Here is a 25,788-nt window from a genome sequence, read left to right on the forward strand (position 1 = left end):
ATTTGTAACACATTTTTTTTTTTTTTTTAAAACATGTACCACGTAATAATTGTTTTCTAGTTACCCACAACACAGGGCCTCCCTAGTGTGGGGACTAGCTATATATGTATTCTGTCACAACCCTTTTGTCATAAATAAAGTTTTTATTATTACTTATCTATTTAATAAAATCCACCCTTCACAGTATGAAAGTTACGCACAAAACTAAGATAACATAATCCAAAACTCAAAAAATAATAATATAACAATGTATATTTTGCAACCAGAACAAAGAAGTGTAACTATTATTATGAGGTAGTTAAAGAAAGAGAAATAAAATATTTAACTTACTAAACTACTACAAGATTAAATAGTATTTATTCAAAAATTTAGTAGGTTTCATATATCTTTGGAATAAGGGCTTGGATTTTAAAATATTATATTCTTCCAGTCGTCTTGATTAATCGCATGTAATTTGTATTTAATGTTGATATTAATTAAGAGCTGTTTCTATCCTCTATTTCCTCGCTCAAGGAATAAGTATCGCAATACAGCGAGGAAACGCTGCCAACATTAAAGGTACACGCGGTGCCAGGGACGAACATTTTTAAATTTATTTTAGATTTTTATTTAATCACTTTTAATTCTTATTATTACTACTTTGTAGCGTAACAGTATTGTAAATACTCTATATATGTGTGTTTAAATATTATCTCGTTATTATAACAAAGTATCCAGTATACAATAAACTCGAATTATTAAGAGCATATGATAAACATATGGAAATTATTTTAATTACATTTTTTGTTATAATCAACGAAGTCCATATAAAATTAAACATTATAAATAGATGTACACGGATTTCATTTATAAACAAGATTGGAGTAATATTTCAATTTTTTTATCCTCGAATCTAAAATGAAAATCGGTTAAATGTGAAACGAATTTTCATGGCGTGAAGCCTGACGGAATTGGTTTTGTTTTCTCTAAATCAGTCGGGAAATCTCTGATGAACTTAACATAATAATATTTTATATATTTATTTAGAGATAGAGTAGTCTTTAATAACTATAGTCTTTTAACCTATGCAACCCAGATTGAATACTCAAATACTGGCCGTAATAGCGGAAAAGCTGGATTGCCCTTACATGGGTTATTGTAATGGACTGCATGTGCCTACACGGTAAAAAATACTGTTGAACTAACAGTGATAATTAGTTTTTATGATTAAATACTATTTAAAGCTAACTTATTTAGGACTATATTGTAACTAATAATCTGGACTTATGATTGTCCCCTTGAACACAACCTGCGACATTCCTCTTAGACCTGAATGTAACCAAGTCTTAACTGAGATGACTGCCGTCGTCTTTTGTTTTTAAGACATGAGTGACAGTTTCCTATCATTCACCATAAACATAGGAGTAAATTTAAAGAAATATTGCTTAGTTAAAATTAAATTCCACAGTATGAAGCGAATCACTCGCAATCTGTGTATATGTCGCAGATTAGACGATTAATATTAGCCAGATTTAGAAACGTGCCGACAATTGGATTTTATTTAAAATAAGTCAGTACGCACATCCCGTGCAGGCGCCGATCACGACAGGCAAATTGTCTTTGAGACATTGACAATTTACAACCTGTAAGATGGGTATGATATTCTGTGGTGTTGCCATTCTAATAAAACAAATGACATCGTGTTCTATTATTACATTCTCTGACATATTATATAGTTTTCATTATGACAAATCTCTTTTTAAATACTACGATTTATTAAATCGCCTACTATCGTTAGAAGTGACACATCATTCATATTTCAAAAGACGATTTAAATAATCATAAATTGTTGTAAAAATGTTTATGACAAAGAATAAAGTTTTTCTTTGATCCCTTGTTTATGAATAATACACATGTTTATCAAGGTAATGTAATATAAATAATACTGTAATTAACATTTTCTTTAATCTTTTCAATCTGCTTCCGCTTGCTTGTAAGAAATGCAACGTTCTCGGTCAAACTGATATTTCAAGATAGTCAACTGAAATATAATAACTCACGCGTAATTCTGTTTAATATCTTAAGAATTAAAAACTGTCGTTTAAAAGCGCACATTATTGGAATAGAATTTTTCCCAAAAATAATTCTACCTAAACAAAGCGGAATCTGCACTTTCGTACCATGTACTATGGAGCTACTTTTTTGCTTTCATTAATAGACTGAAAAAATACTGCTATTTTTATGCAAAAAATTAAATTCCTTGCATTGGGAACCTCATTCACAAAAACTTCTATTTATTACATCTTAAATGTGTTGGTTTCCTTAATATGTTTTATCTCACAATATATCTATCGTACAATTCAGAACTTAGCGCGTACTATGTCAAAATCTCATCCAAATATACAAATCTTCGATCCCGAATGTATTTCGTCATAAGACGTTATAATTTACAATGAGCAGTTATGATGACATTCACCTGGTGTACGTTTTGACAGGTTACGACTCCTTTGAAGTCCTACATTCGTATTTTATTGTTCTCTGACCTCACAGAAATTAACGGTCTCAAGAAATTTGTATATTTTTGTTCTCGTAAAAGGTTATATATTTTTGTACTATCAATATTTAGTAAAAAATCGTTCCAATTTTTTTTTAATTCTCTTATTTATATATTGAAGTTTACCAAATCATACATAATACAATATTTACAGTAGGTATATGTTACAAGCAAGTTTTCTAAAATAAATGATAATTTAATTAAAACATAAATGTTACAAAAATTTATATAAAATTAAAATACTATAATAACATATATAAAATAGACTTAAAAAATATTGTAAAGCAAAAAAAATACCAAAAAAGTGGCTTAGGTACTCAATAATGCTTTCTTTAAAATATTGGCACCAGAGCTCTCTAAATTCCAATAGATAAGAACATTAATTACAATTTTGTATGACCCCAATATAGTGATAAAAATACTGTGGGAACTACTTCAAAACTATACAAAAACGCAGAGCGTGCTATGAAAGTTACAGAGTACCCCTGCAGTCGATCATGCTAACTAGACGAAAGAGACAGTTTAGTTTTACGTTTCTTATTAAATACCTGTAAAATCCCACTTGCGATGGTACCAAGGTAATATGCGGTCGAACATGATCGACACAAATCAGTCGATAGCTATTACAAGGTCTGCCCGGACGTCGTAACAAATACAATAATCCTTCCTTGTCTATTTATATGCCGTCTCTAAGGAAATACGTCTATGCTATGTTTACATGACAACAGACGGTACGTGGAAGCGTTTTTAGTAAATAACATAATTAGAACGCGTACTTCCTCTGTGTTAATTGTATAACCTGTTCGTTCAGATGAAATAATTTTTGTTAGTTGGTATGATGAAACATACTATACATCGTATATTATTAAAATTACGGGCAAATGTTTATCAATTTTTGCATGAGTTTAAATTGTCTTCGTTGAAATAATAATAGAGCCCGTTTATTTCCAATCTTTAGAAATGAATATATAGTTTAAATTGGTTATCCTACTGTACTATTGATCGAAATTTCTAAACATCTCTATCCAGGTCTTTCTTTCTCCATACTCTTCATGCTAACGCTTCTATATCTTCTACCCACCTCTTGAAATAATTTTCTCTTCATAATAATATTTATTAAACAAAACTCTTTTTCGGTTTAAGTTTTAAAGACGGTGTTTTATGCTTAATAAATTAACAAATTCCGCGTGCTTATTTAGTCTAAACAAAACAATTTTAATTAATAAAAAGTATTACATACCGCTAACTGTCCAATCCTTGAATTGGTATAATTCAAAATAAAGTAATTAAAAACTATTTTAGTATGAATCGGACGATTTTGGCTGACGACCGTTTAAACTGACAGCGTAAATTTTAGCTCGGTGCATAAGTGCCGGCTGGAACGAATATAAACTACTATTAATATTCCAATTATTCACGAAAACTCTTCACCTAATTAAGAATATATAATTCACCCGCAGCTCGATGACACATCTCTCTACGTTATCGCATCATGGATAAGACAGATAAATGACACAAAACAATTATGAAACGTAGAAAATATGACACAATGGTATCGTTCATAAAGTTCATAAAAATACCAAAAAAATTACAAGAACGGTGCGCTTGATAATGACAACACTGCCAAATTAAAAAGTGCCTTAACAACATCGAACTATCGATTCAATTGGTGCTTACAACAATAAATAGAGTAAAATAATGTTAGTGAATGGATTCAAAGTGTGGTGTGGACTGAATTTAAGATGTTAGACGTTTTTCGCGGATTAAAAAATCTCATAAAGGTGAACTATGTACACATCGACTCACCGGTGTTTAGGCTACATTATTCTATAACTGTCATACTACTGATCTCGTTCAGCCTTATCGTCACGACCAGACAGTACGTCGGAAATCCAATAGACTGCATCCACACCAAGGATATACCAGAGGACGTGTTGAACACATACTGCTGGATACATTCAACGTACACCCTTAAGAGTTTCTTCAACAAGAAGGTCGGCGTCGAGGTGCCATACCCGGGCATCGGGAACAGCCGCGAGAAAGGGAAGGAAGATATGAGTGATAGGAAGATTTATAAATACTACCAATGGGTGTGTTTTTGCCTATTCTTTCAGGTGAGTTTTAGTTTAATTTATATTTGATAAACTTATAAGAATTGGTTAACTAGATAAACCGCACTTTATAATAGTATGTGATTGCATTATATCCGTCTTTTCGATACAAATAATTTAACTTATATTTTTAAAAACTAGTTTTTATTAATACAGCCTACTAATAAACAGTGCACAGTCTCAAACATAATTAAAAAAATAAATATTGTGTATGGTTTATATGTTTTATATAAAATTAATCAGGCCCGCCCTGTCCATACTATGTCTAATGATATCGTATGTTTATAACTTATGAGGATGCAAGATATCAGTCATTCATCAAAAGATTTTTAGAGGAAATTGAAATGAGTTACAACTCAATCTCTTCCGTGAGATTAAATGTGTAATGTATATCGTAAATCACTTTGATTACTGAATTAATGTGGCTAATACGGGTCTGGGTTCAATGGTAAGACTAAAATAACAGTTTCAAATAAACTACGAGTACATCTCTAATATTTCTATATGCGATTTTTTTAATTAATCAAATAGAAACCGTTCACAAAGTTACTTGAAATTACTGAATACTGAGATTAGCGATTGAATCGGGCATTTTAAAGTAATTGAATAAAAATGTTCAAACATATTTGTGTGTCAAAATGTATGGCTGTTAGGAAGAGGCCTATGCCAAAAGGACACACAGATATCCAGAAACAATGAGCTAATAGAAATAATATGTAAATGTAAATCTGAAATAATAGGCTTTTATTATTATTATTACGTCTTATGGCATTACAGAGACAATAATTTTATTGCGTTTTTAAATTGTATTACATCCCTTACTTTGCAGTAAGCCCCAATTAACCATAAATAAATTTCAATAAAGAAATAGTTAATAACAATGTTTGTAATGATTTGGTTTTGATTGACAAATAGTCTCAGGAATAATTCGACATTAAAGAATTACAGTGATTGTAATCTAGGCACAAAATATGACGATCAAAGCCAGCCAATATTTTGATTACAAATTCCTTATGATCGCGAGATTAGCGAGATTAACGGCCCGTTAAAGAGCAGTAATAAAAATTGTGAAACGGTCCTGATAAACAATCTATTTATAGGTGTTATAGTTTCGCACGCCTTGCTCTATTGCGACAAGCTATTCTTTATAATTTCTAATTGTTAGCGCATTTAATTATTAAATTTACAAATTTAATTTTTAAAAATTTATAGAAACACCTAAATACATATGATGAATACTGAAATATTTAAGAAAACAATCACTTTTATCCTATTTGTTTTATGATCTAAAATGTTCTTACAAAAAATCTTCGAATTAAAATTTTAATGACAAGCTAAATTATTATTTTAGCATATTTTCTACACACAAATAAATTAAATGAAACATCAGTTAACACATATTATATAATTCATAATAATCTAAAGAATCTAATTATTTCTATATAATATTCCGTCGCTGTAGAATGATAACCTCGTATGTCCAGAGAACCAAACATAGCAGAAAACGAAAAAAATCATAGTTTTTGCTTTAGAAATAGTTTAGATAAACAATTGTCGATGATAAGGTTGCATTAGATAACTAAACCACAGACTATAGTGACCAGGCGAAGTATAAACGTGGTCATAGTTATTTCGGTATCCCATAATACTTTATAGATAGTGAAAATAATCCATAACCCAGATCTCTTATCAGTGAATAAACATAAATTTGAAAGCAGCGTAAATCTGCTCTTGCCGTGAACATTTCTGATATTATTACCAAGGCTAAAAGTGTCTATGGATAGCTTAGAAAATAACATTTTAGTAGGTGGGTATTTTTTTTTAATTTTCTAAGTTTTTTACGAATAGCACAAATCTATTGTTTTATTTTTAACGTTACCTTTTATTTTATTTATTTGCTTATCAGTATTCCTACAGCTACTTATTATACAATATCTAAACAATTACATTATACACAAAAGCCAAAAACGGAATAGACATTCAAACATAAACATAAATAAAACAATGATTACCTACTTATACAAAGAAATGTATATTATTATTATTTGTAAGATGCATTTATCATTATAATATATTTAATATAAAAGAGGAATAACAAAGCCTTTAATAAAAGATACCAGAGTTTTTTTTTAATATTTTCTAATATTTTTTTGGTTACATTAAATATATCTATTTGCTGGTAGTTTGTGTGATAATCTTTCAGATTAGTATACGATACATGACTGAGTTACGTAATTAGTTTGTATTAGACCAAACCTTTTTTTATATGGCAAGCACCAGCCGTTACTATTACGAGTCGTAGTTCTTTGGAGACGCATTGTATGTACGTCGATTGTGCATTGACATTCTTTGTGGCGGTAATACCAGCCATTTTATTTCGTTAGCGTTAATATTATACTTGCGGTGTCAACCCTTAGATTCTTGTTTATGTATTCCATAGACACCACTGAGCCATTGGAGTATTATTACCGCTTAATATCATGATTGGTGCCAAAAGGCATTACTCAATATTAGCGTCGGTAACATGTGGATATAGTACCGCAAATTATTATTAGAGGCACTGTTGTAACAAAAATCAATAAATTTGTTTATCGCTTTTATATAAATACACGATTTTATGGTTGGATTTTATTAATTTTTTATTATTAAATTAACCCATTATCACGGGTGTTAAATTTACATTAAATTTCAATTATCTTCGTCCTCCTCCTTACATAATAAAAAAAGAAAACTAATGGCGCTACAACCTTATTAGGCCTGGGTCTCAGATTTTGAATCTGTTTCATGATAATTTGTCAATCTAATAGGCAAGTAGGTGATCCTCCTATGGCTGACACACGCCATTGACTTTTTGAACTAAGACAAGCCGGTTTTCCTTCACCGTTCGAGCGAATGTTAAATGCGCACATGGAAAGAAAGTCCATTGGTACAGCCGGGGATCGAGCCTACGACCTCGAAGCTAGGCCAACACTGCTCTCCTCCTTCCAGAATAGTTATACATAAATTAATCATTATTTTTATCCACATCTGGAGTATTTTGACTAAATAACTTTATTATTTTGAAAATTAGAACCCGAGAGAGCTCCTAAGCTGTACTTGTCAAGGCGATTTTTTTAACAGACTGTAAACAGGCTTAAGTGACGTTCATAAGCGTTCATGTGTGTAATTCTTAATGATTAAACGAATTTGTCTTTAACTAGCCTACAGTTTGAAACATGTTGAACAACATTGGGCGATAAAATATTCGGTAACTTTAATAAGAGTCACCTCCATGCCTAGCGTGTAACAACTCAAATGTCGTATTTTACACGTCTGATCCGGTGAAACAATATCTTTTTAAAAATGACCAATGACGCAGACAGCAAGATTCTAATACTAATATATTTTACACTATATTATATTAGAGCTAGCTACTTCGTTTTGCCTTAATATGATTTTTAGCCTATCTTTTTAGTAGCTACCTACCAACATATGAAACATTTTGATATGCTACCCCATAAAGAATCTTCGCTTTTCCGGAAACAAACCTAAGTATAATATAAAACTATATTTTTCCAAGTTTTCTCTCCACAAAAACATTGCTCAGAGATCAAAGAATTGAAAAAAAATAATATTATGGATAGGTTCAGCCGTCTTCGATTTTTGCGCTTAACAACATATTTTGCGACATTTTTATATGTAATTTTTCTTATGGTAATCGAATCGATTTGATGAATTGCCATAATAGTTATAGAATGTGAACAAAATTGGTACGGTAGTTTTTCGATAGTGCTAATCACCGAAATAAGCTCGCGATTAACACCTTTGTTACTTCGGCCTCGTTTCTGTACCTTATCTAAGCTATCACGAACGATAATCTGATTTTCCGGCCATCACTTAAATATGTATGTGTTTTTAAGAAAATTGGGCAGATAGTTGTGTTTAAATTGTATGGTTTATATTACTGCAATGACAATTATTATTCATAAACAAGTAGATTCTGCACCTAGCACACATCAGCAATACTATTTTGTTATGGTTTCACGATGTGTTAAAAAAAAGTCATAACAAATGTTATTAACAATCGTATAGGGTAAACGCAACAAAAACCTCTAAGTAATAAAACCACGGACAATATTTTTTTCTACCAATAAAGTTTACAAAGAGAGTGTGACTTTACATGAATTACAATCTTGACTTGACTTAATTTTCTACAATACTAATTTAATGTTAATTTGTATTAGTATTGTATAATGGTTAGACACTATGTACGTGTGTCCGAGATACTGCATTTGAACTTATGTTCACTACACTAGTTCTAGTAACAAAAGTAGTAATAAAAATCCACACATTTTTTTCTTACAATAAACTTCACGAAGAGAGTGTGACTTTACATGGATTACAGTCTAGGCTAAACAATAATGATAGCTAATAAGTAATATTACATTGATAAATTTTATAAAATACTAGTGAATATAGTTTAAGCTAAGGTAATGTTTATTAACAATCTTAATGTTCTATAATGTTCCGACACTATGTATATACGTGTGTCCGAGATACCGAATTTGCAATTCTTGTTCCTTGTATCAAGTTGGAACGGACAATAAACAGATAATCTGATAAGTAAGACCTAGAAAGTCGCAAGGACATAAAGTACGGCTCATTAGCAATTCCAAAAGCGGTGATAATAACATCAGGCTAAGCTGCAGTCGAGATCGCGAAATGTGGCTCCGTAAATCCAACAACATGCTAATTTTTCTTCTGACTTTATAGGGCAGAACACATTTCACACAAAATCTGATTAAGCATGTTTTGTGGCAGCGAATTCGGCTTTTCGGTACACAAGTACAAAACGACTTAGTAAGGTTGTTAATAGTATTGTCTTTTATTGACATAACTTTTACACATTTAAAGGAATCAATTTTTTAACGGATTAAAGTTATTTCTTTATGTATTATAAATTTACAATTTTTTTACATAATTTTAAATTTAACCGACGTTTCGCGTGCTTTACAGCGTGCGTGGTCACGGTGACTGAAGACAAAAGGTGTTCAAATTACATACAAAAATACATAACTTTAATCCGTTAAAAAATTGTCTCCTTTAAGGATGTTAATGTTTGGCGTAAAACTTAGAGTTTCTATTGTGGATGTGTAAATGATTGAGTTGAAATTAATTATTGCGTTGTTTTATAATTTGTTAACCACATTAAAGCAAGTTCATCTAGGTACCCTTTAGGTACCCCAAGCTTCCCATCATTATAGTTGTCCCTCCTTTCAGAAGAACGCGTTTTCGCCAAAACTCACACATATCCAAATTGAGCATTCTGATAAACGAGCGGTCTAGGTCGAGGATATCCATAGATATCCTCATACATTAAAATCGATGTGCGTTAATTTTTTTTATAATTCAATTGTTTTGTTGAACTTCTTTATTATCTATCTATTTGCTTGTTACTTTAAAAATTGTATTTTATAAATAAATAAGTGTTGTAATTCTAATATATTAGAAGAATACCTATTAATAATATAAAAATAAATTGCAAGTTGAGAATAATTTAATTATAATTGTAAAATTTTAACGTCAGAAAAGCTACGCTAAAAATGCTTGTATAATAAAATAAAATGTTTATGAATTTGTACTAGTTGTTTACTACATGTAAACATGAAACTTTGACAGTTTAGTATTTTCTTTATTCACAGAAATTATTCATATTGACAGAGATATATGCGTTAAGAAAGAATCCATAGGTCACCTGAAATCACGCGAGCTCTCTGACACATTAAATAAACTCTAGATTCCCTTAAACAGTAATGTGAACTCGTCCTAAGCTCACAAAGCCTTAAAGATAATCAGCGCAAAGTACAAATGATCCTGTGCGGCGCGCGGACGCCAGACACCATTACACCGCGACCTAATTTAAACATTATTTACACCCATAACGGGAAACGATACTATTTTTATACTGGAATAAGGGTATCGTTACTGGTTCCTGTAATTAACGGTTAGTTAACGGACAGTCGATTTGAATTCCGAGTATTTCAGAAGTGATTTAACCACGTTAAGTGTAATCAGTCAATCAAGGCAGTGTGGGCCTAGTGGATTACGCGTGCGACTATCATACCTGAGGTAGTAGGTTCGGGTTTAGGACTTTCTTTCTATGTGCGCATTTAACATTTGCACGAACGGTGTAGGAAAATATCATGAGGAAACCGACATGTCTTAGACCCAAAAAGTCGACGGCGTGTGTCAGGCACTGGAGGCTGATCATCTACTTGCCTATTAGTTTTAAAAATGATCATGAAACAAATTCAGAAATCTGAGGCCAAGACCTAAAGAGATTGTAGTGCCTCTGATATATATGTGTAATCATGGTCAAGCAATTCAATTCATATATGGACTTTCGGTTCATCTAACATAAAGGTATGACTGACCATATTACATATATACTGAACTCAATAATTTGTTTTTGAAGTCAGGTATAAATTAAACATAAATGCGTGGCCCCCAATTGCCATAGGCGGGGGAAATTAATTATACTAAAAATAATTAACTTAACCGTTACAATTACTAATTCTGTAGTTAAAATAATTAGAATTTCTCTGACAATAAGAACGGTAAACGGTTACGGCGTGTGTCAGGCACAAAGGGCTGATCACCTACTTGCCTTATAGAAAAAGATATTTTTCACAGAAATTCGAGGCCCAGACTTAAAGGGTCGCCACTGGTTTATTTACATTTTTGATATAACTCATTTTTTTAATTCTATAAACATAAGTACATGACCTTGATTATCTGGGACGCAGTAAACTTTAAAAAAACATCAAGTCTCGGAAACAATAATACTGTTTTCTCTTTATTATAAACAGACCGTCAATTAAACTCATGTTTGTTGTTGTTTAAATCATGTCCCAAAATATCTTAAAGCAGTATTGCTTTTCAGGGAAAATTTAGAAAAAAATAAATAACTCATGAAATTTAATATCACATTGCACCGTTTGAAATACATCTGATAACACAATTTGACTCAGACTAAAAACTACTAAAGTTAAAAGAATACAATTACACTGATTATTATTCTTATTAATAAGGGTTATATTTACAGTAGTGATTCCCAATGTGGGGTCTACGCCCTACAGGGGGCGAGTTGATGTGTGGTGTATTTGAAAATTTATCTTCATTAGTCCTTGTAAATTCTACATTTCTTAAGTGAACAATTAAATCTTTTAATATTAAAAATTATTTTTGTTATATAGGGTGCATAAGAATTTTAAAAAGGCAAAGGGGCATGGCACGACAAATGTTAGAAAACACTGTTTTACAGGGTTTCACTCGTGTTAATTTCACCGAAGGATGATGTTATATACCCTACAACTTTTGTTGGATAAATTCACTATCCAACAAAAGGAAATTCTTTAGGCAGTATTTTCTAAGCGCTTTCGACCCAGCAAACAACCATTAAAATTTCATTGTAATTCGATGTTGTAAAATCGAATCTAGTTTTGTTCGTCTTAGAACATGTAACGTTATCCAAAAAATTCTATGCTAAATTTAAACACTTAGTTACTATTAAATAATACCTATTTTACTTCTAATATTTCAAGATTCCGCGACCACATTATTATCGAAAACCTTTAAAATAAGCAATTTCTAATAGGCCTCTAATTAGCTACGTTTAAATTTTTAAAACAATTCGATTTTTTGCAAAGATAATTCCAAAACATCAACTTGGGTTAAAATTATTATTAGTTAAATATTATTCTACTGGTTTCGCTATTAAGTACATCGCAGATCAACAAAAACGCTTCGATGCGAGAACGTCACCTCAGCAATTTAAATAAATATAATTCAATAAAGAATAAATTTATATTTAACTCAATTCATTAAATTGGAGGCCGCCGCTCTAATTACGATCTGCCATAGACAATTTTTAATGGAAGTAGGATTTTATCAAATTTCGATCACTGCGGAGTATTATGGATTAATTCAATATCTAGTACATTAATGATTACTGAAGAATTACGGTACTATATTTAGTACCATTCAAGTGTTTCTTAAGCGCAATCAAGTTCTTTATTGTTAGGTCGTGTGATCGAATCCTTACTGTGCACAAACCTATAAAAAATTGTAAGAAAACTAGCTTGCCTTAAATCCTAAAGTGTTTTTAATAATTATGATTCCTTTTCTCTCTTGAGGTGCCAATTCCTGAAGGCACCGAAATCTCTCCTGCCAATCTATAATGTAATGTTCCAATGATTGGATTTTATGTCTGCTATAATGATAACTAAACTATCAATAATATCATATCGTAGTGTAACAATGATTTATCACATTATTTATAATTATTAAAACATGTATGAATTTAGTTCTTTACCATATTGGATAACGTTTCGAGGCTGTGATACATTAAATACTAAAAATATAGTTCAAACATGCTACAATATACCTACGGCGTAGCTCCAAATGTATTTTTTTGAACTCACGATGATCGCCTTTATCGGCTGTACTTTCTGTATCCTTAGTGTTTTTATCCAGTTTATTTTGAAATATAAGTATTACATTTCATGTTTAATTAAGTAGGTAGAAATGTATTATTATTAAGACTATTTTCTACCTACTAGACTAAACTAGACCAACTGACACTAGTTCTAACTAAGGACTACAATCTATACACCACCCTTATGTACCCTATTATTGAAAGTACATAAAAATAATATTCTTCGTGTCTTGGTTCGTATGTTCCTATATGTTTTACTCACGAATTTCTATGCAGTTTTCTCCATCACCAAATATGAGTAAGTCTCAGACTTCTGTACCTGTTCATTTTTGTAGGCAGCCTTCTTTGCTTGACAGACGCCGTCGATTTTTAGCTCTAATGCCACTTTTCTTACCATGTTTTCCTGATACAAGATAAGGTACATAGAATAAAAAATCAGTGGCGCTACAACCTCTTAGGCCTCAGATTTCTGAATCTGTTTCATGATCATTTTTAAATCTAATAGGCAAGTAGGTGATCAGCCTCCAGTGCCTGACACACGCCTTCGACTTTTTGGGTCTAAGTCATGTCGGTTTCCTCACGATGTTTTCCTTCACCGTTCGAGCAAATGTTAATGCGCACATAGAAAGAAATTCCATTGGTGCACAGCCGGGGATCGAACCTACGACCTCAGGTATGAGAGTCGCACGCTGAAGCCACTAGGCCAACACTGCTCTTACAAAAGGTACATAGAATAGAATGAAACATCCATAAGTGCCTACCACCAACCAACGAAAACTGTACGCTTAACTTAAAAAAAAATACATGTACATACAAGAAGTGACTACAGATCTGAGAACAACAATTATATCAATCAATCTATTATTTAAAATAATTGTAGATAAAGATATTTTTTTTTTTCAAAATAAATTTTGTCAAACTAAACCTGAAACTAATATAGTATAATTAATAACAGTTTTCGTTATCAAGACAGGTCTATTTCCACCCTGTCTATTACCACACGGCCTTGTATTTCATTCGGTTACATTAAAAGAAACGATTTGCCTGATGAAGAGGTTCGATCGGCCGACCTTGCAACAAACAGACGTTTGTTGAAGAGCTCTCGTGTCTGACCTTTCAGAAGCCACGCATTCATTTTATTTTGTTTTTGATTTTATAACAGTTAATAAGTGATTTATTTCATAAAATATCTACAATAATCGTAGCGTAAATAGTGTAAAATCACATATAACACGACTTGGTTGTGCGTTCCAACCCGTATTTGCTCGTCTTGTTTACCGTACCGTTTTACTTCAGGGAACGCAAAGCAAGGGAACCGGAAGTTGGACATTTTTCTTTATAGTTAGTCGAAATCTAATACGGCGGATGATAATTCGTAATTTTTTATAGACATCCCCAAATGGTTTTACCTTTTATGGAGCACAGCTATCGACCTCAGAAGTTGCATCCTTACCCATTAGACTAATAGTCCTTTACTAAATAGAATATAAGTTATTCGTAATGACAATTGGATAGAATATTCAAAATACACAAAATTGTTTTCAAAGATATGTATCCCTTAACTATTATTTTTAATTACTCCTGTGTTGTAGTATTAAAAATAGAGAAACGCAATGAGTCGCACTAAACGTGTTACGTTAACCGCTCGTTTTACCAAAACGCAGTTAGTCTGAATTATGGCCTGGCCTACACTTGGAAATGCTAATGAAGGCATAAATAATATGCCTACTTGAGCGTGGGAAAGTGCTCAATTATGCCAAATTATCATATCCTTATAGATAATACTGCTGCGGACAGATATTTTATATGTATATCTATAAGGTGTTTCTATATACTATATTATAAGCGACAAAAAATATCACTTATTTATTGACAAAACAACCGAAAGTATTCAGGAGTAAGTGCGTGCATGATGTTTGTACACAACTATAATCGTACGTTAATATATTATATAATATGACTAGAAGAGTTTGTTATGATAAGCCTTATCAAAGGAATCACATCGCATATTTTATTAGCGTAATAAAATAGTAATATTCCGGTATAATTATTTTACTTTGCATCAAGGTATCAAGGAACGAAGAAAAGAAGGAAGAAACGAGACATACATACATGGAAGCCCTAGTTCGCGCCTCGTTTCTGAATAAGATAGATATTACTTTAGATACCTTACTTTTTTCTTATTTCATTTTTGTGGTAGCAAATCGCGGTCATGTTAAATCAAAATTGTACTTTCCAACCACGTTTGCTCATTAGCGTTTAGTTCTTAAGAACAGTATAATAATTAGAAGAATAGTATCCCTGATGAACTAATTAAGAGGAAAAAGTGTGAGGGAGACGATTAGTGTGTCGACACGTTCGGCTGCTTCTGAAATCAGGAGCCAGGAAATTTTAAAATCTCCGGTCAAGTGGAGACTGCAATTTTAAACTGTGTTGTATGAAATTATGGCATTTAGAATTTAGTTTAAAATTCCTGAATTGACGCTATTAATTAACGGCATGAAGAATTTTTATTTGTACTGTTCTGATTTTTTACTAAACCTAGTTTTGTAGTAGCTACCTAAACATAGGGAACATTTTTCTATATTAATCTATAGAGACTATTTGCTTTTCCAGAATAAAAACCCAAGTCATAAAACTCAAAGTACGAGGAATAAATAAAAAACATACTCGAATTGGTCCAGCAGTCTTCCATTTTTACACTAAGCAACATATTTTGCGATAAATTTTTATTTATATAGAGTACAATAAAGTATTCCATTAGCAGAAAACTTTGTATTGTATAACAATTACTTTATGACATTATTTACGTAACTCGACATTTGGAATTATTTTTATTGTTTCTCTAATGTGTACTCGTGTAAACCAAAGACAATATTAAACAATAGTTCAGCAACCTTTTTTGTGCTGCTTTTTTATTCTGTCGATTATACTCTTTAATGTTTTAACCCATATATAAAGTGAATTATGAAATATCAATTAAAAAACTCATCTTGTAGAATGGTCATCAAACATTCTCACGCCTTGATTGTTAAAATACAAAAATTAGCGTTATTAGTTAAGATTATTTTAATGAGCGAGTAACATGTACGTTAGTGGGAATAATTAGCACCTGTCTGGTTAGGCCTCACTAACAAATTTAAAATTAACGACACACATTCTGCGATACATACTTTTGAAGATTTAACCTAGCTATTTCTAGAAGTTTGCAATTTAAATATATAATAGTTATAATTAAGTTGTTAACACAAGACGGGGTTGTACATACGAATTTTTTGCTAAAATGGGTCCAAATTAAATTTATAATAAACTCAATAAACTAATTAGAGTCGTGTTAATACTCAATCACGGATATGCTCTACGACTCAAAATGTATCGGGGCCTCCGAAACGAGAAACTAAAAAAGTTATTCCTACTAATATTATAAACGCGAAAGTTTGCAAGTATGAATGGATGTTTGTTACTCTTTCACGTGAAAACTACTGAATGGATTTTAATTAAACTTTACAATTATATAGCTTATACATCAGAATAACATATAGGCTTATAAAGATATTGTGTGAATTCTCCAAAATATCAAGTAAGTAGGAATCAACCTACCATCTGTAAGCTATTCTGGCATGCGCTGCCAAAACCGCTAGAGTTACACATATGTAATGTATGATGGAAATGTTTACCTTAAATAGTCCTACAATAAAGCCCGCCACAGAATATATCGATATCTTATGTGTAAGCCATTATAGCCAAAATAGTGAAACATAACTACAATAAAAATTAATAATTTATTTCAAATGCACATTTGGTAGTAATCAATTAATTCCTATATGAAAATAGATACTTTTATCGCTTCTGGTCTTTAAAGTGGATAGAGTATGTCTTTCATGCTACATCATTTGGACAAATATTACTTTTAATACTGCGCAGACGAAGTCGCGGCACCAGTATAATAATATAATAGTATAATAATTATGCTACAGCAAAGAAATGCTGCACTAAACGTATACTGCCACAGGGAAAAACTTTAAAATTGTTGTAAATTTTCTATTTATTTTTTAATTATTGTTATTATTACTATGTAGGTTAAGAATATTGTACATACTGTATATTTGTATGTCAAAATAATTATACGAGTATATACAGTACATGCGTTCAGAATCATTCAACAAATTGATACAAGAATCTAATGTCTTAATATTGTATTAAATCTAATACAGTTTATTAGTAACAATGAATTGCCACAGGGCCCAACTTTATAAATTTCTTTCAATTGTCTTTTTATTAATTTTCAATTATGTCATATTTGTTTTTAATAAAACAAAAATATGCAGTTTTTCTTCCTTGGAGTAATGGAATACCAAAAGCCACACTCAGCAGAGTTATCTTCATCTCCAGAGAACCAGTGGAACTCGGATCTGGTCTCTAGTTAATAATATAAATTATATAAAGCTGCTCACTTTTACACCTATAAATATCTTGACCTACTGGTCTGGCAGAGATAGGTCGCTCTGAAGAGGCAGAAATGCTGACAAGGAATGGTGCTTAATCAAGTACAGTTTTATATGAAATTGGGTGAAAATTTATCGGGAAATGCTGATTAGAATTAATCGGCATTCTCTTTAGCTGCTAAATAAAATATTTTTCCAATAAAACGTATGGGCAAAACAAAAGTAGTCAAAAACGTTTAATTTTCATTTCAACTTAACAAGTAATTTTATAATTAATTAAAGTAAATTAATAAATTTTAATTTAATTTTTTCTGTCTAACTTTGCTAAGTATTTGTTATATATAAGTTTTATTCGTTTTTAGTTAAAGTATATAATATAAATAACATTTATTTGAAAAAAAACAATTATGTCCTAGCATGTGACCCTAACAACAAATGAATAAAATTTACACAAGAAACCAAAAACAAACATTAGAAATTCATTCAGAATAACAAAATTACATAATACAAAAAATACAAACAATTAACTTACTACGCACGTGAAAGTTTTTTAGAACAAGTAGGTCGAACCATTTTGATATCATTGTATAAAATAATTGATTAGGTATCTGTGTAATTTGTGTGTTGTATAAGATTCCTCTTCATCGCTGTCAGCCCTCGAGACCACTTCAAATTCCCACACATGCAACTTTTATAATTAATGGGCCGAACACCTTTCATTAATTGGCCAATGTTACCATCCCATTAATGCTCTATAGAACAGGGCGAAATTCGGAATATTTTCAATGAAGAAGAGTTATAGAAGAGAGAGAATTACATGATACGTATTTAAGAGGAGAAAGATTCATACTGACCGACTAAACATTACAATTACGTACGATTACTAATTGAAAAAAACTTAAAATCTTTTCCCTTGTTGGTTTTTAAGCTAAATCAGTGGATTTTCCCTTGAATTCCTCGAAATTGCCTGTCATTAATTGAAGAAGCTCACGTCTGAACCACATAAACAGCCTATAGTCGTTGCTTGGAAGAAATCGCTCGAAAGCGATAAGGCCGCCAGTTATAGTATTATGTTTTGCGATGCGTGCTGCGATAAAGTGTTAATAAATAAATAAACAGGAATCTGAGCTGGCGCAACGTGGGCCTATGTTATTGAAGTTATACTTCTTTTGGCGCATTAGGGGAAAATGATGAGAGTAAATTTTTACGATGCGCGCCCACACTGTCACAAAAAACCGACACCCTGAAGTTAGCTATAGTCAACATTTTAGTTTTTTTTTCTATTGTTAAATAAGTACACACACGTTTTTTTTTTTTTCATTGAGCAGTTATTCGTCTTTCTCGCATATTTGCTTTAGGCGGAGAAGAAAAGAAACATTCCAATGTGTTTTGATGTATAAAAATACAAGCATATAAAAGTTTGATATCAAATATTTATCGATTTATATCTGTTCCTACCACAGAGGGATGCAACAATATCTCGCCATCAAGCGAGCAAACAATTTCATATGAAATTGAACAAAAACTTAAATCCAATTGAATAAAAAACATAATTTTAAAGTTTTATTATTTGGTTAAGTTTATTGGTACGACAGGCTTACATTTCCCAGCATACAGCGGTCTACTAAAAATTCTGAAACACTGGCAACATTATTAGTTCGCGTCAATGTTACCAGTCAAAATAAATCTCCCGATAACTAATAAACTGGCCAATAACTCTTGTGAATTTCCATGCAATTGCCGCGCAGTGCCAATGTGCTGCCAATTAGCTGGTAACCCTGAATTCAGCACGCCTCGAGCAAAAACATAGCTTTTATGGACTGTTCAATACGAAGAAACACTTATGATGAATTGTTATTGTTTCCTATCTCAAACGTACCTTAACACCTTTTGACAAAGTTGGTTATAGGAACTTTTCACTTTTGGAACGAACTTCTCGTGCATAGTAGGAAAGCCTAAAATCAAATTGCACACTATTGTTATGCTAGAAACAATGTCTACACTGTGAGTTCGATTTGTGAAACTGCACTTAAAGGCCGGCAACGCACTTGTAAATCTTCTGGTGTTGCAGGGAAACATGGGCGGCGGTATAGCTTTAAGTGAACTGCTTGCTGGTCCTGCCCCTTATATAAACTCAGTATAGTACTATCTTTAATCCACATTATCTGTAAAATAAATAAATTTAAATTCAAATTCAAAAATCATTTATTGATATAGTTAACAAAATGTACACTTATGAACGTCAAGAAATTAATATATATGAAATGCTTCTAATTTTACATTTACTGTCAGTACTTTGTCAGTTCCCAAATCAAGGGCATAAAACGGAAGAGAAGATCTGGCAATAAACTCTCCGCCACTCTTTTTATTCACCAAGTTTTTTTAGACAAAACATAAATCTCAAATATAAAATAAAATACAATATGTGCTCTGTTTACTTTGACAATGAATAAACTTTAAATATTTTTTGTGCTTCTATATTGATATATGTTAGCTGTATGCCAAGTTAAGGAATCGTTTCGCTTTAAGAATAAATGCCCCATGGTTTCCGTTTCCTGGGAGCGATTTTTAAATTTTCCATGTTTCAGTACTTTTTTACAGGAAAAAAAATCAATTTATATTAATGCGACAATTATAGTATAAACAATCTATATTAATAAGCTTCCTTTCCTTCCCTTCCTTTAAATGTAAAGCATATTTCAGTATCTAGAAAGAAAGAAATAAAGAAAAATCTTTAATATACACTATAAATCAAATTCTCGTGTCACAGTATTCAGAGAATCTACTATCTCTCTTTCAAACTCCTGATTGATAAGGGTGTCTTCCCCAATTTTTTATTTTTTTATCATACAGAATACAAAAATACATACAACCCTTAATTTTTATTATTGATAGTTATTTTTATTGTACTAAAAAAAGGTTTCCTAGAAAATAATATACATGGCAAATAATATATATACATGGCAAAACGTTTACCGGGTCAGCTAGTACGCTATAAAAGTATATATAGGTAAAATCAAGTGCACTAGGAATCCCTTTCGTAGTATCCAGTCTCTTCCTTTTGACATGTTAACTGTACTTGACAATAATTTCAACTTAACATAATAATTTATAATTTAACTATTTTTGCAAAATAAGAATATTTTCTGTATCAAAAATTCAAAAATCATTTATTCACGTAGGTAACACAATGTACACTTGTGATTCGTCATTAAAGAAATAAATATTAATGCTTCTAATTTTACATTTACTGCCAGTTCTCAAATCAAGGGCGTAGAACGGAAGAGAAGAACTGGCAATAAACTCTCCGCCACTCTTTTTAATCGCCATGTTTTTTTTTTTTACACAACGTTTGTAAGGAGCTGCAACCATTCCATAATCACCACATGTTGACAAGATTTATGCTCTGTTTTCTGATAATATATTTTTCTTAATAGACAAGTAGGATCAGCATTCTGTGCTTGACATCGTGCGAGCAAGTGTTAAATGCAACAGAAAGTTCATTGGTGCACAGCCGGTGATCGAACCTATGACCTCAGGGAAGAAAGTCGCACGTAGACATCAGTAGGCCAACTTGTTATAAAACTAATGGAAAGTCACTACAGTACAGTATAAAAATATTTTCTCGCATAATTATTTAAAAACTTAAGACACAAACAACTTTCTAAATGTTATTCCACTCTCAGCCGGTGTTTAAAACATTGCATTAATGAAAATACAATTCCTCCATTTACAATGAAACCTAAGAGCGGAAAATAGAAAATTCGTGTTGAAAATTTTCCTTTGCATTTGAGTTTTTTTAATTCTAATGAGTGTCTATTTTAAACTGTTTTTGAGCATATTCTGTTTATAGCACGCATAGCAACAATACATTCGCATTTAAATATTAATCGAACCCAAGAAAAACTCATTTTGGTTTTATGTGTAGATTTAAAGTGTTTCGTAATTATAAAATAAAACATACAGAAATGCTCTGTATATTTTATTTTATTTTGTATGTCCTTCTTTGTTCTCCTTAAGTAACCGACACGTTCTTAATTCGTTATAGCAAGTGTCACATATATAGAAACATCCGTCAAAATGTTAAGACCTGCTCTCACACTATTGTAAATCTCAACTGTGAATTTTACTCTAACTAATTATTATTAAAACTTAACAAAATTGTTGTGTAATGCTTGTTCTGGCAATCAGATCGAAATTAAAAGAATAATTTTTTTTTATTTGAAAGCTGCCAGCTTTTGCAAACCGAAGGTTGCGGTAGCATGAGAGACAGCTTACTCCGACTTATCGAGAAGTCTAATAGTTTTGGCCTTCAGCAAATCATAAATTGAGCTCATAAAATATATCTACAAATAGTCTAAGAGATAAAGTAAGCACAGAGCAGGTGCTAGAGCATATTTGTTCTTATCTTTTCGAGCGAATGAACAAATCCATTTGAGCGTGAATCCATCACTTGTTGCGTTATTGTTCGAGTTTCCCTATTTGAAGTCAGCAAATATGTACTACGAGTTAATGCGCGTGACTTTGTTTTTGTAGCAAAAATAAATCTTAATCCAAAAAACTGACTCACCTTCTGATTTATTACATTTTATGTTTTTCAAAGTTTTACTATTAAAACTTACACTATTGTATATTTAAATTTTAAAAAGGACGCCCACCAGAAACTTGGGAAGATGAAATAAAAGAGATAGCGGTAGATTGGAAAATAAAAGCGAATATGAGAGACACTTGGAAGAATTTGGATGAGGCATTCACTCCGTCGGTGGTCTTCTACTAATATTAAATACATATAATAATAACATAAACGTTATGTAATTCCTATTAATGGTACTCGAATACATCCTATTATTTATTTATTTTTAAATTTTAAACCCTTAACGATTCTTTGACCGAAACTGATACCGGCATTGTTTTATATATTTTTCTGTTTGGAATACGCTTGGCATCTCGCTTTGAAAAACTGTTTAAGAACACTGAATTTATTCAGTAATACTGATATAAAAAATTTAACTGTGTCTTAGAATTTATTTAGCGCCATAATTGCAAATCGTGCAAACACTCAACAGCCCTCGACTTGCTCAGTCTCAGCCGTCCGAGCTAGCACATTTTCCCTACATTCCCTACTTTTTCCTCCTGATGCCTACGTGACCAAGGACCCTTACACAGGTATCGGAGACTACGCTTCACATAAGATGCTCTACAAAGCTCGGAAAACCATGAAAACCCTTGCTGTCGCCGGGAAATTGCAACGCTAAAGTTTCTTTGTTAGTACTAATGAATGGAGGTTTAATGTTTGTTTGCTTACGTTGTTAAGTTTTCTGATTATATAATATACAGTTGGCCAATCTAGGCCATATAGAAAGAGACATTTGACAAAGAGATGGGTACGTCAAAGAGTACTCCTAAACTTATATATTTTTTAAATAAATTGTGTAGCTATAGTTGGTGTTCATTCAAAGAATGTTGTCAATTAAGTTAATTGTCAAGGATATTGTTACGTACTCAAGTTTGGTAACCCTATTTTTTTCATTACATACGCCAGAAAACAACATTTTTCTGTTTATTTTTATAATTTAGGTAACAAAATTATTTATGTATTAACCAACAGATCCGTGACAACCAATTTTATAACCGCCAGGAACCAATAACCTATTTTATATAACTCGAAGTTGTTTGAATAATTAAAATAATCCCATTGTTTCAGGCCATGTTATTCTACGCTCCACGGTGGTTATGGAAGTCATGGGAAGGAGGAAAAATCCGGGCCCTTATGATGGACCTGGACGTAGGTGTGTGCACCGAGATAGAGAAGAAGACGAAGAAGAAATTGATACTGGATTATCTGTGGGAGAACCTGCGCTACCACAATTGGTGGGCCTACCGTTATTATCTGTGCGAGGGGCTCGCTCTTGTCAATGTTATTGGTAAGTTGACCGTTTACTTATGACAATTTAGAATTTCTGGTAGAGCTCTGTGTTGGTAGAGGGAAGCTTAGTTTAATATAGATATTAACCTGTATCATTGTGAGATCAAATCACCGAATAATTTAACTTATTTTGTAGTTTTTAATAAATAATACAGTATTTCCAATGGTTCTATCACTCAAACTTAATACAATATGTTCAATGTTAAATGTGAAAGAAATATGCTCTTTTATTTCAATAAATTAGTGTCTTCTAATACGGCACATTCATAAACTAAGCATTTTCAAGTATAAATAAAACTGTAAATTATAAATAAAGCTACAATATTTGCTAAAATGTACTTATTTGAATAAAAATAAATTTTATAGGATCCACTTAAGCGAGCGTGTATCTGCACAAAAAAGGAATTAAAATGTGCAATGCGCAACGATGCCAACACTTCGTTGCAAAATGAAATTCAACTTTTATACAAATCTAAAATCTGTGAAATGTGTTGACAGTTTGATGCACGCTACTTAATGAGTAAATATCAGCCATTTTGTGGAGAGAAATTTAATTTCGAACTATTTTTATGTAACATTAAATCGTTTGCAGTTTTATATAGAATTATTGATTGTCTTTATTAACAAATCTATATTTGCATCACTTTAACTAATTGTTTTTACATTGAGGTAAAAATAACTAAAGAATAATGTTGTAAATAAACTCCTAAACGATTTTGACGAAGTTTTTGTGTGTATGCAGTTGGATTCGAGAATGGAATAGATTTGTAATACAATTTTTTGTATTTAAAACGTGCATAATATGTCTGTCGATTCCGCTACTTGTATATAAAGATGTAAAAAAATTAATTCAATTTAATAATTACACTTTGAATATCTTTTTAAGTTGAGGCTGTGTTGATGAATCTATGGGATCAAACAATTTTATTATAAATTTGTTCTTTATAGAACGATGTTTCTGAAATAATATGACCAATACCAAATTTTATTTATATCTAATCATGCTGACATGTGTCAATCATGGTGCAATCAAGCTTCAACATTATCGAGAAAACCCTAGAAATATTAGCGCAAACATTTAACAGTTCATACAAAATGTCTATGAAAACAAATAGTATATATTTTTTATGTAATAAGAGGCAAACGGGCAGGGGGCTCATCTGATGTTAAGTGATACCGCCGCCCATGGACACTCACCAGGAGGCTCACATGTGTGTTGCCGGCCTTTCACCCTTAGTCGAATGTTTATACCGTTTAATTCAATATATGCGGTGCGCTTTTCAAGTATCCCATACTATTATTATATTTGCAAATGTTCAGCATCTGATATATAGAAACAATAAATCTTTTATACTGAGATATGAAGATTGCTCGCTCAGACTACGATACTATGAGCTGGTTTTCATAATTGTTTTGAAGCTTCACGCTCCTACTAGTTTGCGATTCAGGACGCTTTCACGACAGCTGGTTGCCTTACGTGGACTAAAACTTGTGGCCATTAAACATACAGTGCAATGAAAATATTGTTCATTCAACACGATATAATTTTATATTTTACATAGGAAAGAAAGCATAATAGCTTTACCTTATTATATCCTCTATTTGACTTGAAGCTTTAGTAATAGCATTTTATATATATGTTGCAGCCAACTACCTTAATAAGCCGTTCAGTCAACAGCCTAGCCTCTTTAGTAAACAGCGCCGTTTAACTAGCGGCCTAAATGATATGCAGCCGTAGCGTTTGTTCCAACATTTAACAAACTGGCTGGCTAATGCTTAGGCCATTCGTACAACCATGTGACATAAATAAAAAAGCTGAAATATTAGACATAAGAAATTCTTTATTTAATATATTTAAAATGTTGTATATTAGTGTTCTTACGTTAATTTTAGAATATAAGATAATGGCGACGTTTATTAAATGTATACATGAATAAAAAAAAGAGCGTGCGTACAAAGTAGACATGTCAAAAGTGAACTTCTTTGTAAATTAATTATTACTAAGGTAAAAGCCCCAATAGATGACCATGTACCAGTAGGTATAAGTTTTAATTTGTAACTACTTAACGAATACATCAACCAATAGCGTGTTGCTTCATGCTACGTTCGCCCTTTCTCACTCTCTCTCAATCAGGCTCAATCTCTCTCTCCCTTTTCTTCGACAAAAACGCCGCACATGACGTGACGCTAATATAAATATTGTTGCGTTTCATCCGTAAAAAAATTACCCTCAAGAAGTTTCACTTCAAAAAACCTTTATAGCTAGTTTCATAGCCCGCCAGAAAACAGCATAACCA

General features: G+C 31.7%; 1 protein-coding gene across 4 annotated transcripts in view; it reads left to right on the forward strand.

The window, feature by feature from the left end:
• The window catches only part of LOC125063573 (innexin shaking-B), a 75,305-nt gene that overhangs the window by 44,770 nt on the left and 4,747 nt on the right, over positions 1–25,788 (forward strand). For 2 of the 4 annotated variants that reach the window (XM_047670081.1, XM_047670079.1), the window contains exons 2-3: positions 3,994–4,647; positions 23,270–23,489. In XM_047670081.1, the coding sequence (XP_047526037.1) occupies positions 4,276–4,647; positions 23,270–23,489 (592 nt within the window). In that variant the 5' untranslated portion in view covers positions 3,994–4,275. Of the gene's footprint in view, positions 1–3,973; positions 4,648–23,269; positions 23,490–25,788 lie in introns of all 4 variants that reach the window. The other 2 variants (XM_047670082.1, XM_047670083.1) reach the window with 2 other exon arrangements.

The sequence above is a fragment of the Pieris napi genome, chromosome 3 (assembly GCF_905475465.1).
Source record: "Pieris napi chromosome 3, ilPieNapi1.2, whole genome shotgun sequence".
In the NCBI taxonomy this organism is placed as follows: Eukaryota; Metazoa; Arthropoda; class Insecta; order Lepidoptera; family Pieridae; genus Pieris; species Pieris napi.